The sequence below is a fragment of the Centrocercus urophasianus genome, unplaced genomic scaffold (assembly GCF_019232065.1).
Source record: "Centrocercus urophasianus isolate 14NV4802_14NV808 unplaced genomic scaffold, USGS_Curo_1.0 seq_16, whole genome shotgun sequence".
Taxonomy (NCBI): Eukaryota; Metazoa; Chordata; class Aves; order Galliformes; family Phasianidae; genus Centrocercus; species Centrocercus urophasianus.
This window is the reverse complement of record NW_024884711.1, coordinates 37986346-38003255: the sequence shown is the minus strand read 5'-3', so window position 1 is coordinate 38003255 and position 16910 is coordinate 37986346. Positions and strand designations below refer to the sequence as shown.

General features: G+C 41.5%; 1 protein-coding gene across 6 annotated transcripts in view; it reads right to left on the bottom strand.

The window, feature by feature from the left end:
* DIP2C (disco interacting protein 2 homolog C) overlaps positions 1-16910 on the bottom strand; it is a 290929-nt gene that overhangs the window by 118939 nt on the left and 155080 nt on the right. For 4 of the 6 annotated variants that reach the window (XM_042817356.1, XM_042817357.1, XM_042817358.1 and 1 more), the window contains exons 3-4: positions 16708-16875; positions 6042-6152 (exon numbers count right to left, since the gene is read on the bottom strand). In XM_042817356.1, coding sequence (XP_042673290.1) covers positions 6042-6152; positions 16708-16875 — 279 coding nt within the window. The remainder of the gene's footprint in view (positions 1-6041; positions 6153-16707; positions 16876-16910) is intronic. The other 2 variants (XM_042817361.1, XM_042817362.1) reach the window with 1 other exon arrangement.

Sequence of the window (16910 nt, the reverse complement as noted above, 5' to 3'; positions counted from 1 at the left end):
ACTGCAAAATACACGTTTTAGAATCACTGTAAGTTGAAAGCATGCAAAAAGTCAGCAACCTTTGGTGCAGCTCATGCACATGCTTACCTCACGGTCAGTGAGAACAAACGTGTGGTGAGGTGTGTACTGAAGCACACAGAGCAGAGCAGCTCAGCTACCTTGGGTCTGCTGCCAACCCCCTTCTAGGACTGGAGTCTACAGGGAGTGTTGTTTCACTCTTTGCTTCGTTCTTTCAAATGCCCCTAAACCCTATCTTGGAATGATTTGTGTTGAAGTTTAATGATCTCACGCTCAGTATAAGCTGCTCAGTCTTTTCCCTGTTGAACTGCAGTGTGGGAAAGGTGGCTGAGGAATGTGAGCTGGGACAGAGCTGTAGTTAGGATGCATTTGTTTTGGCAATATTTCCAAAAATCTCCTATATTATAAGATGTCTTTTAAAAGAAATGCTGAGTGAGCTTGGAAAATGAACTCTGCAGTGGTGGAATCTCTGGGGCAGGGGCTGGCAACCCTCCAAGAATGGTGCAGACTGGATTTTTCTTTCTTGTCTTCAGAAGTTGAGTGAACGGGAAAAAATTCACGATGAGTGAGTAGATGAAGGCAGATCCTCGCTCCCAAGGGTCATGGTGCCACAACCACCTGTCACCAGCAGTGTCTTTCCTCCAGGACACCAGCTGAGAGGTTCTGATTCCACATATGGTCTTTCTCAAAACACTCTATTTCTCAGCTCCCTACGCTCATCCGGTGTATGCCTTTTAAATTCTGTCTATGTGATCCACGTAGTACACGTGCTCTCACTCTTCGCTCCAGGATTATGTGAACCCTGAGACACAAGCGGTGCAATTTCAGCTACGCTGCTTCTTCTCACGTCACTTCTGACATCTGCAAACATTAGTTCTCAGAGCTCCCTGGTCTCGTTTTCCTTAATTGCTACAGTTGTTCCAGGCAATGTAAAATGCTGGACATCTTCAAGTTGAGAAACAAGTGACTTAACAAACCTTGCCCAATGCATCTCTCATATCCTCATCTCATCAGAGCAGAATTCTACAGCAGAAATCAGAATCAAGAGACACCACCTCATATGCATGAATCTGGACATATTACATAACGTTTCCTGTCATTTAATGATAGATTTTTTAGTTTCAAATCCTTATGGGTGCACAGATTCCGTGTGCTTATGTCATAATTTGTTGTTTGTTCTTTAACTGAAAAGCAACAATCGTAGAAACTGTATAAAACAGGTTCCGGCATTCAAGGAAGGTGCCTGGCTTTCAGCACTGGGATGGAAAACTAAGGCTTTTGCTTTGGCATAATCTAAGGGCAACAGGGAGACCCCTTTGGAAAAATGAAGTTGGTGTGGATTGACTTCTCATTTCTCCAAGTACTGAACACCCAGCTAAGGGCGGGTAACATCCTTGTTCTCTGGAGAGACTTGAGTAAACTATGAAAGTCTCTGACAAAGAGATGTGCTCTGAACAACCAGGACCGGCTGCACAACACCAATCTGGTGGAGATTCACTGTGATCAAGAAAAGCCTTTCTAATCAAGAGGACCAGCCCATTTTGCCCATGGGTTTCACATTATGAACTGCCACAGCAGCAGCTGCTGCTGTACTGAGCTGCAGCCTTTATGTGGCAGTAGAGCCCAGCTCTGCTTCAAACAGCAGTAAAGCTGGGTCAAACTCAAGAAGCAGGGCCACTCTGGGGATAGCTTACAGATCACCATTTTAAGCACCAAATTAGTGTGACCTTCCCTCCAAAACTACGATGGCTCAGATCATGGTATTTTAAATAATGGTGGCAGAACCTTCGATTTCTCCTGTAAGGGATTTCACTATCAGAAGGAACAGGGAACAAACAGGTCTCTAGTGACTGTAAGGAAGACACGTAGTGCTAACATCCCCTATAAAACTCAGTAATCTATGGAGTCAACACAATTCACTTAGATAACATGATAAGACCATGATGGTTAAGCCATTCAGGTTCCCAACTTGTTTATGTCACTTCATAATTCATATGTCCTTATCTCAATGCACTATACCAAATCCATGGATGCGCAGCTTTCAAAAGCAGTTGAGAAACCTAATTTTTAAACCACATCTAGGAAATGAAGCTGTATGTCTGCCTGCAGCGACATCTACTTAACCCCTACTGATTTCATACTCTGTATGGAGATATGCCAGTCTCCTCTCCATGAAAACCCATGATATCACACGTAGGAATGGCACAAGGCTGTCCAAGGGAGATATGTACATCAGGAATTTATTTACTATTAGGGTGGTCAGACACTGCAACGAGATTCCTAACGAGGTGTTTGGTGCCCTATGCCTGCCAGCATTCAAGAGGCATTGCCCCCAATAACGTTTTAACTTTTAGCCCTGAAGAGGTCAGGCAGTTGGACTCAAATATCTTCGGTGGGTGCTTTCAACGGAACTATTCTGTTTCCACGCTATTTCTAAATCTGTGCCTGATTTTGCAGAGTCACATAATTTGAGCCAGATCAAGCCAAATGCTGACATCCATTCTTTGCAGAGGCCAAAGTCAAGTGCAAGTCAGTCCTCCCCTCATCAGCTTTTCTTGCCTGAACAGTCACTGGCCAGAAAGGCCTCTTGCCAAAAATTAGTAATCCAACCTATGAACACGTTTGGTTTCAGTGCCAACTTGAGCCCCTAGATAATGTTATAGTATAGGCACAGGCTAAGGAATAGCAGCTGCTAGGAGAAAAATATTGCCATGATCTACATTTGGCAAACCTTTTCAAAGACTGCTTCCGAGTGGGTAAACAGTGAAAGAATTTTTACATTTTGTAGTTTAAAATACATATATATTTTTGAATTGAAGTCAGCTAAATTAACTGCTATACCTGCATAAATATTTCAAGCCTGAATTGATTAAATTACTTATGGCATGATGTAATTCTTTAGACATCTGACAAACTATCAAAGTTGATAACGTCATGGAACTTAATGATTTCAGTATCACTTCCATATAAAAAGTAGGCAGGGAATTTTAAAACTTTCCAGTTTTAAGGAATTAGACCACAGTTTTAATTGGCAGAATTCAAAAATAAAATTATTATAGAACACAGAACACACTGTGAACACTTGCTGAAGAAATAACTACCAGTCAGATTTATTTAGAATATAAAAATCATAGAAATCAGTTTTTCAAAATTATAGTGCTAAAAAATTCCATTAATGAAATAACAATAAGAAAAGGACTGAAAGGGGAAAATGTCACAGCCTGATATTTTCCATAATAAGGAAGAATAATTTAAAGGTGATATTAATGGCAGCAATGATTTTGAGTCTTCAAAGAGAGTTCATTAAATAATCTTTGCTGACATCTGAATTTATGTAAAAAGCAAACATGGAAAGAGAGCTGGATGATTTTCAGGACATCAGACTTCCAATTAGGAAAATCTTAAAAAGAAGAGACAGAAAAGGACTTTGATCAGAGTTTCAGGAAAAGATTTGCTTTCATTGTTAATTGAAATAAATTGTGCAAAAAAAGAAAACAAAAACCTAAGGAAGGGAAATGTTTTTCTAGAAGTGAATTACTTATTTGTTAAAGACTATACATTCATTTTGTTTTGGGCTCTTTCCAAGAAGATGTGTCAAATATGATAACAAGCACTGAAAACAGGTAACAGCTAGGAGCAAATAATCACAATGGGATCAGAGCAGAGATGCTGAAGCATTAAACACAGCAAAACAACAAGCTAAACAGAGGCTTCTAACTAAAGCAAATCTGAATCTGAAGACAAGATAACCAGAAAGAAATCTGAGTTATATTTTCATAACCTGCAATAAGAGAGACATGAAACCAAGAAAGAAATGGACTCCTGATATCGAGGCAATGTATAGAAGTGGATAGAAAAATCCAGAATAGGAACACTGCATTCTATCGTAGTCAAGCTCTTCAAAGACTGATTGTATAGGTGATGAAGTGATAACTTCTCCACATTGAGATGGAAGCTTACATTTACTTGTGCTGACATTTGCTGTGTACAATTTTCTTTAGAGTGAATGAAGCCTTGGTAGCTTGATAGCTTCTGCTGGTAGAGCAGTTTGCTGGAGAGCTTGGTGACTTACTGAGGAATCATACTCTACAGCAATAACAACATAAGAATTCAAAAACAAGCCTGACTGGGTATCAGAAGAGACACACAGGGATACGCATCATGGCTCCTCCTGCCCATCCCTAGACTGACTCATAATCTTAGTTTGCAAACAGTAAGCAGACCTCAAGCCAATTCTACACACAAACACAGAACTCCTCTGAAACTCATCTTTGCTTGGAGGTTTGAGGGCATGGGTTCATGAAGTAGACAATTCCAAGAATAATATTTCTATCTGTTTAAAAAACGGCGCTGACAATTTTTAGCATAATGTAGGAGAAGCTTCTAGTTTATACATCAAGGAACCATTACACACATCACACAGCCATTAATCGAAGAAAAACTGGCAGCATCTACAGTGTGAACTCAAGGTTTCTAAGGGAAGAAGGGAGTTTTCAGATTTATCACAGTGATCTGGACACAGATAACGTTTCTTAGCCAACATTTATCATTAAATTTTCCTTTAAGTCAGACTAGCAAGCTTTCTGATTAATGAAATGAACTAGTGATATCTTACAAAAGGTTTAATAAGGACTTCTCTATAGCTTTCCAGATGTGTCAGCACAACGAGTCTGTGTCCAGCAAATTATGCCTCCCTGCACAATCCAAAATTTCCAGAGATGGCTCCTCCATGACCACCCCAACTATCATTCTTTGGCTTTTAATTCACAGGTCACGAAGATCCCTATGCCACAACAGCTGACGAGTGCTGCTGTCCACTGCTCCATTATTCCACAGCTGGAAGAGAGGCAGTGGCAGAAAAACGTGTCGCTGCTTTCTGGCTACCATCTGAGAAGGGCACCTCTACTGCAGTAGTCTCTATAGCAGTTTAAACAACAGCTGAGCCCACCAACCTCTCAGTTAGTTAAAGTGCAGCACAAGCACATTATGCCTTAAAAGATAAGATTAAAGAAGTTTCAGAGCTCATTTTTCTTTCAGTTATATAACAATCACTTCTTTTGGTCTGTGATATATTGGAGGGACACCGCAAAGAGACTCTGATCCCATTTTCAGGAAATCTACCTCACTGTTCACTTCTCTAGTCCATACTTCACCAGTTTATCAGGGAGGATGCTAGGGGAGATACTGTCAAAAGCCTTACTAAGACCAGGCAGAACACATCTACTGCTCTTTTCTCAGCGTCCAAAGTAGTCATTTTATTGTAAAAAGCTACTAGCTTGGTGATCGTGGATTGACCAATGTAATAAGGGGACTTCTTAAGAACATGATGATTACTCCAAATCACTTTCTTGTCTTTCATACATTTCAAAATGTTTTCCAGTATTACTTGTTCTGCCACCTTCTCAGAGATTGACTGGCTGTAGTTCTCTAGATTCTCCTTCTTGCCATTTCAGAGAAAGGACTGAGGCTTGCTTCCAAAGAATCGAGAGAGGCCTCATAATGATATTGGTCAGCTCCTCAGCACTTCTGAGTGCATCCTGTCATGTCCTATGACCTTGACATGATTAGTCTAAATATTCCCTGTGCTGATCCCTCTTCACAGAGCGCATGTTTTCATTGCTCAGGACTTTGCCACTGGTCTCTGGGGCCCTGGATTCCTTGAAGGCAAGACCAATAAGAGATCAAGGTATAAAAAACCCCATTACGTGCCTTGCCCTTTTTACTGTCCTGCTCCATTCAGCAGTGAGTCCACACGTTCCCCAGTCTTTCTTCCGCTGCTTACAGGCCCCTAGAAATCCTTATTGTTCCATTCACATTGTTTGTTAGACAAAAATCCAGATATGCTTTGGCTTTACAAATCCATCCTTCTACGCTTGGAAAGCATCCCTGCATTTGTATGATGAGCACTTCTCACGCATAGCTATTTACAGGAGTTTACAACAAAATTCTTTTAAACAGAGTAGAGAACAAAAACAGTGACTTCTATTTTTTATTCCAATTCTCTGCTCTTCAGTTCTACTCACCCGATCTGTAGCGCTCATCCCGTGACCCTGAGGACCTGCGACGGTGATATCGTGAGGAAGAGGACGGAGTAACCGGAGTTCGACGCTCTTGTGGCAATGCCTGGTCCACTCCTGCATTAGTAATAAATAAATACATTAAGCTCATTCTGATTGAATTCCAGAAGTTCAATAGCGAGGAGGAGCTCAGCCTACGCTAGACCTAGATAATGAACACTCCAGTCACATCAGTTTACTCAACAGCATTTGCCACAGCTTTCCTGGTGTGCTTACATCCCTGCTTCTCTAACAGGACAACTTAAGACCACTCGCTCCATAAGAAGAGCACACAGCCTGTAAGATTGGGGTAATCAACCATACAAGTTTTCTCCATACAGGTGGCTTTTCACAAAGCAGTATTCATGAAATATTTTCATGTCTAATAAACACAAACACCATTCCAATGAATCTGGAAGCTTTCCTGTACATTGGTTAAAGACAGTTCCTAAAATGGTTTAGCAAATTTGTATTACAAATGTTTTACTAAAACCTCATGCAGTTAGATCGTATCAGTTTGTGACAGCACAGTATTAATTTATGTAAACTAGATCTTCTGTGGGATCTTCAGTTCAATACCTATAGGCATTTTCAGCTACCAAAGGCCAGGAAATAAGCAGTAACTGTACCAAACCAGGCTGCAGTAGCAATCTGTTCTGGCAAAAAAATGAAAATAATTCAGACATAACGTATACCTGCAGCATCTCCACACACTAGGTCCAAACTTCCAGTATGTTAGATTTAAACCTTGTATGTATCTCTTTGCCTTACAATTTCCTTTTCCATAGCACAGATATTTTTTAAAGGCTCCTCCAAAGATTGCAGTGGTATAACTGCAGCACTGCTATACAGACACTTCCAGAAACTTCACAGCCTCTCCAGAAGTGAGTTACTTACATAGAACAATTCAAACAAACAATAGGAAAAGAAAACAAATGTGAATATGTAACAGTGGTATAATATACCACCCAGTTCTTTCTCTTCCACAGAACAACCTGAGTAAACAAACCCAGTAAGCAACGTATATAGCTTAGATTTAATAAACCAGAACATTGGGCACTGTGAGTCACAGAGGGAAAACAAAACACAACAACACACACACAAATTCCACCAAAAGAAAGAGACCCTAAAGAAATGAAATTCATTCTTTCACCTTTTGTTTTTTGCTTTCTTTTTAACTTTTGAAAGCAGTTACACACTGTGTAACTCTAGGGACAGAAGTAAAGCTGGCTTCTTGCACATAGAGCTGATGGTAGAAAAGATCTGTTAAAATTAATTAAAATGATTAACTGAGCTCAATCGAATGATTAAAAATTGAAATTGGATTCAACAAAGCCATGTTTGAATAAGCGTTCTTTTTTTTATTTTATTTTTTTAAGCACAATGCAAAAACGTTCCATGATTATTTCTGAACTATTTAATGCTTGTTTATTGGGACGAGGTAAGAACTTACTTCTGGGGTAACAAGAATTTTTATGTTGAATACAGACCTACAGGCCAGTCAAAAAGCATCTGTCAAATAAGTCAGCACTGTACCATGTATCTCTGTGATGCAGAAATTGAACTGAGATACAGCTCCTTTCTTAAATCTCTGGCATATCACATACACCAAGTCTGCTGTGATCCCATGGAGAAGGCCCTGCTTGGCTAGAAAGCGTACTTGGAGCAAAATCTCCTTGAGACATAAGACAGAGTAAATCCATAAAAGTTCTTTTACTCAGACTGTGATTAATAATTCATATTCTTAATTCAAATAAAATATCTTCATTCAACTGTTCTGTCTCCACACTACAGTGCTGTGCAATTTCACCACAGTTCTGCATAATTTCATTTCCTCTCTAGTCTTCACATTCTTTTAAGTACACGTACATAAATTCTGAAGCACTGAAATGTTCTGAAGGAATATTTTCTCCTCATTGGTGGCCTTACTGGGTCACCATGAGAATACCAATATAACTAACAACATGCGTTAAATTGATTTTGATTGGAAATGTTCAGAAAATGATGTTTCAGTCTGTACAAGGTTCTAACCACATCTCAGTCCTTATCCATATTGCCAGTCTCATTGTACAATAATACTTTCTGGAAATCACATATATTAACAAACATCACAGCCAAAGACACACATCTAACATTCTGCGTCACAGTTTTGGTGAAGAAAGCAGTGCCACATCTTCCCTGCCTGTGTATGGCAATGCCATGCAGACAAGAATGTGCAGCAGTTAATAGGTGTTCCTACTGAAGTACAACAGGATCAGAGAGAAAACCAAGACTAACTACATTTTTCAAACAACAAAGCCACAGACAATAGGCCTTAGAAACACTGAAGGTATATTGTGAGGAAAAGCATCAAAAAGACACGCAACTTCTGTAGCAGGCAGACTTTTTCAGGTGGACCTGATAGCTGTTGGGCAGAATACATTGAGGCTTCCTTCTCCTGGCCATTCAGCTGCGAGACCTCAGTTGTCTCAGTCTTGTTCTCTGCAGCTGAGGCTGTGAAAAAAGCCCCTTTTCCAGGGCACAAAAACAGGAATGCAGCCTCAGCCTCTTACCCCGGCATTGCAGGCAATATCAGAAAGCCCAACCAGCCAGTCAATGATATTGGCCTAATCTGCCCAACTGGGAAAGGTCCTGCCCTGCTCCACTTCCCCCCAGTCTTGTCTTTTCAAAAGGTACAGAAATATCCGATTTTATTTTAAAATGTGCACACTTTACACTAGTTTACCTCCCACCTACTTTGTATGTGCTTTTTCTTTTAAAGACAACCAGTAACAGGGGGTTTCTTTAACAATTAGGAATGAGGCAACTCCAACGTGCTGCACTGGTTTGTACTTAGGGACACAACAAGCTTCATGAGAGCAACAAAAAAGCTTCTGCTTTTTGGGGGGATTACTTGATGACTTTATCCCACTTTCCTGTTCATACAAAAGCAGCAAATAAACCTCTACTCAGATCAGTCCATGTGAGTGTGGCTCTCATTTTACGGAAGTCAATTGTACAGTAAAACAGAGATGTTCTCCACCAGCCCTCTGTGAGGAGAGCTCTCTTTGTACTAAGTTCTCTGGCGTGTGAGAACACAAAGCATAGCTGCACTACAGAGAGACAGTAAGAAACCTTACAGAAAGGGCTGGAGCAGGACTTGCCCAGCACCGCAGGGACCCATACCTTCCCTGAGGCAGCTCCCTTCTGCAAGACAAGGAATGCAGTAGTTGGAACCTACTGGCTGCCATTTCTGAGCGATAGATAGAAGTGAAAGCCATACAGAATAATGAACACCATGAACTCAGAGAAATGTTGCCATTAATAGCAAAGCGGTGTTAACAGCTGAACTGTTCACCTCCACGAAGGCTCTGGCAATACAGTGCAGTAACAAGCATCTTTTCTTCACTTGGAATTCTGAACATAACTAAAACCCCAAAATTGATGGCTTTCACAGCCAGCACACAGGGTCCTTGAGTTAAGTGCTAATGCTTGTTGAAGTGCATCCTGACCAAAATGCATTTGTGGATCAGTGGATGTGGTGGAGTTAACGGGTTTGTGAATTCATACCTAGATCAATTCCCAAATTCAAGGAGGCAGCAGAGCAATGAATGGCTTTCATTAAAGAAAGGACAGTGTCACCCCAATGCCCTGTAGACAGACACAATCCCAATCACTGTCAAAATCATATCATTCTTAATACGCCAAAGGCCACCACAGTCTTGCTGCTAGCAGGGCTTAGAAAGTAAGTACAATTAGCAGCACTGACTCATTTCAAGTTACAAAGAACTTAAGAAAAATATGAATTAAAAATACATGCCCAGAACACATTTATTTTATATAGCTCTGTGCTCATCGTATTGCACATAAGCATTAGAAAGTGCACTGGAGCTAACAGCCATGCTCTTAATGTGAGTATTAGTTCATTTATCTAATGCCACTAATGTGGGATTCAGCTTGCAGATTAAGACACCTATATTTAGGTACCTACAAGAAGGAGCTTAAGCTGAGCTCCTATAATGAAAATAGAGACCTAGACCAGGAGTCAAAACAGAGGTGCCTGAAGTCTCATCAGATGTTACAGAGTATGAGACCTGCCTTGACCAGGATCTCATGTGTCCCCTTTAAGATGTTTTCTGCATGCTTGCCCTTGCAGATGTCTCTAATACCTTAGGAAATCTTGAGCAGTATTGGACACTTATGTTCAGGCAGCTCAGAGAACCCAGTGGAGTCTGCAAAGCTATGCAGGTGTTGGGGGGGGGGGAGGGGAAGGTGGAATCTGCTTCAGAATAAGCTGAAAAGCCCTCTGGGTTTCATCAACTGAATTAACTTTGTCTCTTCACATAAGAATGGAAGCTCAAATACCAGGTTCATAGGCAGACAACTTAATGCAGATATATCAACCTACAAATCCTAATCTGCAAGCCGGATCCTACCTTTTGTACATTTAACTGAAAATATAAGAGCCACAGTAAAGCAATTTAAGCATACCACTGCAAGCTGGATAGTTTTATTTTTATGTGCATGGAAGTCACAAAGCTGTCAGCTGGAAACAGGTTTCAGTCACCCCTTTCCTTCCTTTTTTTGTCTTTATCTCTTTGTTCCTCCCTTCTAGTCTTCATTGCTTCTTTTCTGTAGTTGAATTATAGGCCCTTGAGGAATTTGAGGTCCTGCTCAACCCAGGCCATTCTATGTTTCTATAGTGTTGTGTGCTAGTGATGCTGCAGTAACTGCATGGCTCTCTCCAACAGAGGACAACTGCCTCCTCAGTGACAGCTGACAAGTCACTTTGATGTATCACACATTTCTATGACTAGGTCAAAATTCTGAATCAGAAAATGCTTAAAAGCAGAAATGCCTAATTGGTAAGAGACAGAAGGTATTCTACACTCAGGCTGCTTTCACTATTCTAAACCTAGCTGACAGTGTGTAACGCCAGGAGAAGAAGCTGTAGAGCAAAATCAGGGCTGGAGGAAAGGAAGGTTAACAGTATTTGCATTCAGTTCAAACTATTTCCTTGACTTCTATGCAATGGCTGCTGACTCTGCTTTAAAAGCAAAGCCAAGGGATGAACACACCGACTATTCTGTAAACAGGTTAAATGTCACACCGCTCCCATGGAACTTGCTTCTTAGCATGACATTTCACTCTTCCCATCAGATATATATAGAAGTAATAAATTCACTGGATCAGCCTAATCCAAAGAAGTTTTAAAAGGTGACACTACTAACCAAAAACAACCAGGGAAGGTATGCCAGCTTTTGCTAGATAAACCTGGAGAAGATGGAGTTTCTGATGAGATGTTTCATTAACAATCTATATTTCACAGGTGAGCTTTCACATTTACTTCTGTACCTGGTTTTGAACAATACACATACTTGAAATCTATCTTCTTTGCTTATTACAATCTCCATCTTGCGTTCCAGGATTTCCTTGTATGTGTTAAGCCCTCAATACAAAATTAGCATGTATAACAGAATCACAGAATTACAGAAAGGTTTGGGTTGAAAGGGACCTTAAAAATCACGTAGCTCCAACTGCTTTCCATGGGCAGGGACACCTCCCAGAAGACTAGGATGCCCAGGGCCCTATCCAACCTGTCCTCGAGAATCTTCAAGGGCAGGGCAGCCTGTTCCAGGGCCTCACTAGCCTTGTCATGAAGATTTCTTCTCCATGTCTAATGCAAACCTACCTTCTTTCCATTTAAAACCATTACTCTTTGTCCTGCCCTGCAGTGGGGAGAAGTTCCTCCCCACCTTTCCTGTACGTCCCATTTGGCTGCTGTCAGGTCTTCTCAGGACATTCTCTTCTCCAGGCTAAACAACTCCAACTCTCCCACTAGTCATCCTCTTGGACACCCACTACACACACCCTAACATTGTTTCCTAACAACGTTTTCAATGTTTCTAATGTTTTCCTTTCTTTCCCTCAATTTCTCAGGGACAGTGGATAACACATCACTGCTGTAATTCATACATGATGCTTGATTTCCACTTTTCTATGTCAGTCCCAAATTTTCAGTGTTAAATTTGAAGGCTTTTTTAGGAGAACAGAAAGAAAAAGGCATTCACCAATGCTCAATTTACACTGCCAACAGTTTAACATCCTCCCCTCAGCATTCAACAAAAGAAATTTGCTGCAGATCTGTCCCTTCTGAGAATTCTGTTGTAAATTCTATCAGTTTTGCATTTTGACAGGGGTAGCCAGCTCTTCGCATGCCTCCACTCACTCCTTCTGCTCTGTTCCAACATACACAAACTTTATTTCAAGGCCTGCAATGGTGTATTTCTTTTCTTTCTTTTTCACTGCTCACATCAGATTAAGCCACCTTCTCTCACGCATTTATCAGATTTTCAGACAAACATCTTGATGTTTGGTGCTATTGTTCTGTTTCACAGATGCCCTCCATGAACATCAACAGTATTTCACTGAAATTCTTCACATTCTTTGAAGAAGATTCTGACTCTGATGTGTACTAAAAATATTTCCCCTCCAAAAAAGCCATCACACTAAGTGCTGAAATTAAGCACATTGCTAGCTGATACAATAGCTGATCACATCAAGTGCTCATTTCTTTCCTTATGTTTCTTCCCTTCCCATTTTGTCTTATTATTAGCGAACAACCTTTGAAAGGAGATGTATTTTTCTTCATGTCTGAAAACAGTTTGATGTTTAGTACAAGACAGAAAACAAAAGTGCCAACATAAAACAATGCTTAAAATAATAAATGGGCTCTCAACCAGCATGGCAAAACCAAAACAACGTTACAGCTTTAAGAGATGGCACCAAGAGGTAGTTCTCAGGTGCACTCAGGACTTCCCTTCTTAACCAAACAGGACCCTGTAAGAAGTCCATCAATTCAAATCAAAACACTTCCTCAAGCATGATCTACTTTCATTTACATACCATGATTTCACATCTCTAAAACATCTTTGTACTACTTCAAAAACATGTCCATAAATTGTAAAATGCATACACTTTACAACAAAATCCGTATTGTTAGCCTACATCCATGCTTTGAAATGCCCCGTCATGGCTATTCTATGCTGAGATCTTTGAGAATTAGGAAGGCACAACACTACTTATTATTAATAAAGTGAGTACATGAGGGATTTTTTCAGTTCTAAAATCAAGCTTTGTTTAAACGTTTCCTGCAATCTTTGCAATCCAAATCATGCCTGTGGAAGAGAAAATGAAATGGTAATCGCCAAGTTTACTTTCAGTACCCAAAGTGCCAGCAGCAGGAATAGTAAATGGAGGCACACATGCACATAATATGCAAAAATATGCACATACTACAGATACACATAAATACGTGTATTTATTACATCTCATTAATAACAGAAGACACAGGAAATGGATCAAATTATTCTACAAAAAATTGTTTCATGAAGTTCGGGGACCTTATTTGGGAGCACACTATCTGCTCTTCACAGCTTGAAATTTCCTTGCAGCTCCAGTGCTGTTGCGGCTCCAGCAGCAGGAGATGCAGCGCTCTGTCTCCAGGCCTGCAAGAGGAGCAGCACTGCATCTCACAGGTTCATTAGCAATAATAAAAAGAGTGATGGTGACTGGTCTACATGGTTACAGTACAAACAGAACCACACTGGTGGTATCAATGATGGGAAATTGCTGAAAGCAATTTGGTGTAGACACACCACTTAATTAAGAAGGAATGAACCACCCATGTTTAAGCTGCAAGAAGAAAATCTTAATTGATAACAACATTGTCTCTCTGTTCTGTGAATGAATGATCAAATTTCCTAGCAAAAGACTGGAAGCAAATTGGGCAAAAAAATAGCTTATGGGGGAGGCTGGTAATTCTGTTATTTTTCTTACAGGAAGGGCTCCTCCTAATAGCACACATGTATCTGTCCACGTGTTATCTTACCTAGAACTGACTGATCTAATCAAGATGATCTTCAGAAAAGTATTCTGAAACGAATGCCTGTTTAAGCGGTCATTCTTTCAGATCTTAGCTGTCAGGGCTTCTCTACAGAGGCAGTAAGAGAAAGGTCACAGCACAAGAGAGACCGCGAAGCGTGTGTAGATAAAAGGTCCAGATTCACTATTCATTATTTTTAGATGTCTGACATACAGACATGCTAAGAAAAGAAAAATCACTCTGTGCACAGAATGTCTCCAGCTACAAACTGACATCCCAGAGACAGCGCTTTGAGGAAGAAAGCTGCAATTTGGTCTCCTTAAGTTAAAGCAGGTGGGAATTTAATGGAAAAGAAAAAAGAGGCTCCCCCTGTCCTTTTTCCCATTACCATTGCCAAACGCAGCATATCCGTTTCGGATTTCTGAATGTTCAACAGTCTGGCTGGGATGACACAAATGTCCTTTGCATATGTGCAGTCTGTGCAGCATCTGGATGTGTGAGACCTACAGTGCATGCACTGCGCAGCCAACTTGCAGATGTGCAGTGGATCCAGCAAGTCCCCCATGCGTCAGACTCACTGTCTGTATTTGCTGTGTAGCATATCCAACAACCTACCCCCTGAGATTTTCCTGTCCAAAATAGAAACCTTAATAGTGCACTCCCACATCACCTGATGGAGTATCAACTACATGGCTGCACATCTACCTCTTCCAAATTAGGATTATACTAATTCCTGAAAAGTACCAGCTTTCCCTTTCTAACAGTGAGTGCAGCACAAAAAGCTCTAGTATATGGATGTATGTACACACTTTTAGGTGTACGTAGAGAAACTAAAGAGAATAAACAACACAGTCAGAATCCAATACGGATTTCCTTTATAGCATAATAGCAAATTTGTCTGAAAATGAGAGGGTGTGGGTTTGTCAAAAGGATTACGTTTTTACAGGTATGCCTTACACAGACAGAACTGTAAGTTCTAATTTCTTTCTGCCCATCTCTTACACTGTGTCAGGTCTGCCTTGTGAAAGCATGGACAAGAACACAGAAAAGAGTCCATGTGCCCACATGATTAGCAGGAGAAAATCTGTTGTCTTGGGGACCTGCTAATCCTCTGCTACAAGCCCAGGGAGTAGGAATGGACCATATGCCTTCCACCAGCAACAGCATATCTCCTATGAAGAAAGACTGAGGGAGCTGGGCTTGTTTAGCTTAGAGAAGGTTCCAGGGAGACCTCATTGTGGCCTTCCAGTACTTGAAGGGAGCTTGTAACTAGGAGAGGGACCACAGAATCACAGAATGGCCAAGGTTGGAAAGGACCTCAAGGACCATGAATCTCCAACCCCACCTGTATAATCAAAGAACGTACAGATATTATAATTATGAAATACACCAGAGAATTTTGCTAAGCAGGTTATTTATACCAAAAGAGAATAGACAGAATGCTTACCCATTATATCCTAGGCTCACTGCAAAACTCCAAAGGAGGGATCTCCAGAAGAGATCCTTCCCCACTGTAGTCAGCACTTAAATGGGATCTAGGAGAGGTGCAGCCAGGCTCAACCCCTTCCGGTCACACAGCTGAATTGCCTTCACCTGTGCTCCCATGGCTGACTCAGTGCTTGCCTCAGCTGATCAATCAGAGTTTCAGGCTGTGATTCAGCAGTTCCCATACACTGCCACCACGTGCAGGGCCACCAACCTCCACATTTAATGCTAGACCAGGCTGCCCAGGGCCCCATCCAATCTGGCCTTGAACACCTCCAGGGATGGGGCATCCACAATCTCTCTGGGCAGCTGTTCCAGCACCTCACCACTCTCTCTGTAAAGAACTTCTCCCTGACAGGACCAACTTTTTACACAGTGTGATAGTGACGGGACAAGGGGGAACAGCCTTAAACTAAAAGAGGGTAAATTTAGGCTACATGTTAGGAAGAAATTTTTTACTCAGTGTGGCGAGGTGCTGGCACAGGCTGCTCAGAGAAGCTGTGGCTGGCCTATCCCTGGAGGTGCTCAAGGCCAGATTGGATGGGGCCCTGGGCGGCCTGAACTGCTGGTGGTAATGCTGCCCACAGCAGGGGGTTTGGAACTAGATGATCTTTAAGGTCTCTTCCAGTTCGAGCCGTTCCATGATTCTATCACATTCCCAGAAGGCAAGATGGGTGACTGCTGAAAGACACAGCTGTAGAGGCACAGCTGGAACCCTGTCTTATCTGTCCACACTGCCAACACATAGTCCTGCAGGAAGTCCCTCAAGTTTGCTCCATCAGCTTGGTGCCTGCTCCTAGATGTTGGCCTGCTTCTGAATGGTCTGGAGTTTCCAGTGCTCTACTGAGTTTCAGCAGTCTATTGAGTTTCCAAAGAGATTCAGTCTCTACTTAGAAACTGCACAGAACTAGGGGTGCTCAGATTTTTACAGCTTCCTCCTGATTCTGGTGGACTTGGACTTTTCCAGTGCTCTGTAAAAAGGCAGTGCCAAAAAGGGAAGTAGAAACACATGCCTTCCTGTGTTTCACAGCCTCCTCTATGTTCCTCCTCCAAAGTGACCACTGCATGGAAGCTAGGCACTAAAATTGATTATTCCTTCTCCCTTCTAAACACTCTGCTCTCAGGTAGACAGAAGTTGGTAACAGCCTCCCAGCTGCCGTTGCCCTGTCTTGTCACTGGCAGCCCCTCACCTGTCTGACTGATGCACACATCTACCAGAAACTTCCAGTTGAGGCACACTTACAGACAGATATAGACTGAAAAAGATACATTCATTGTGCTCACCAAAACGAAAATAAAAGAGAGGCCGGTTTCCTGCCGTGCTGGCTGCTCTCTCTCTAGTGGCCGCTTCCCGGATGTCACAGACCCCAATGTTGGCAGTGCGGAGCATTCTTCTGGCAGCTCCTTCACTGTGTTGCAGTCTACACCGTACCGCGGCAGCTCCATTCGCTGCTGTAACAAGTTGAAAAAAACTAATTAATTCACGT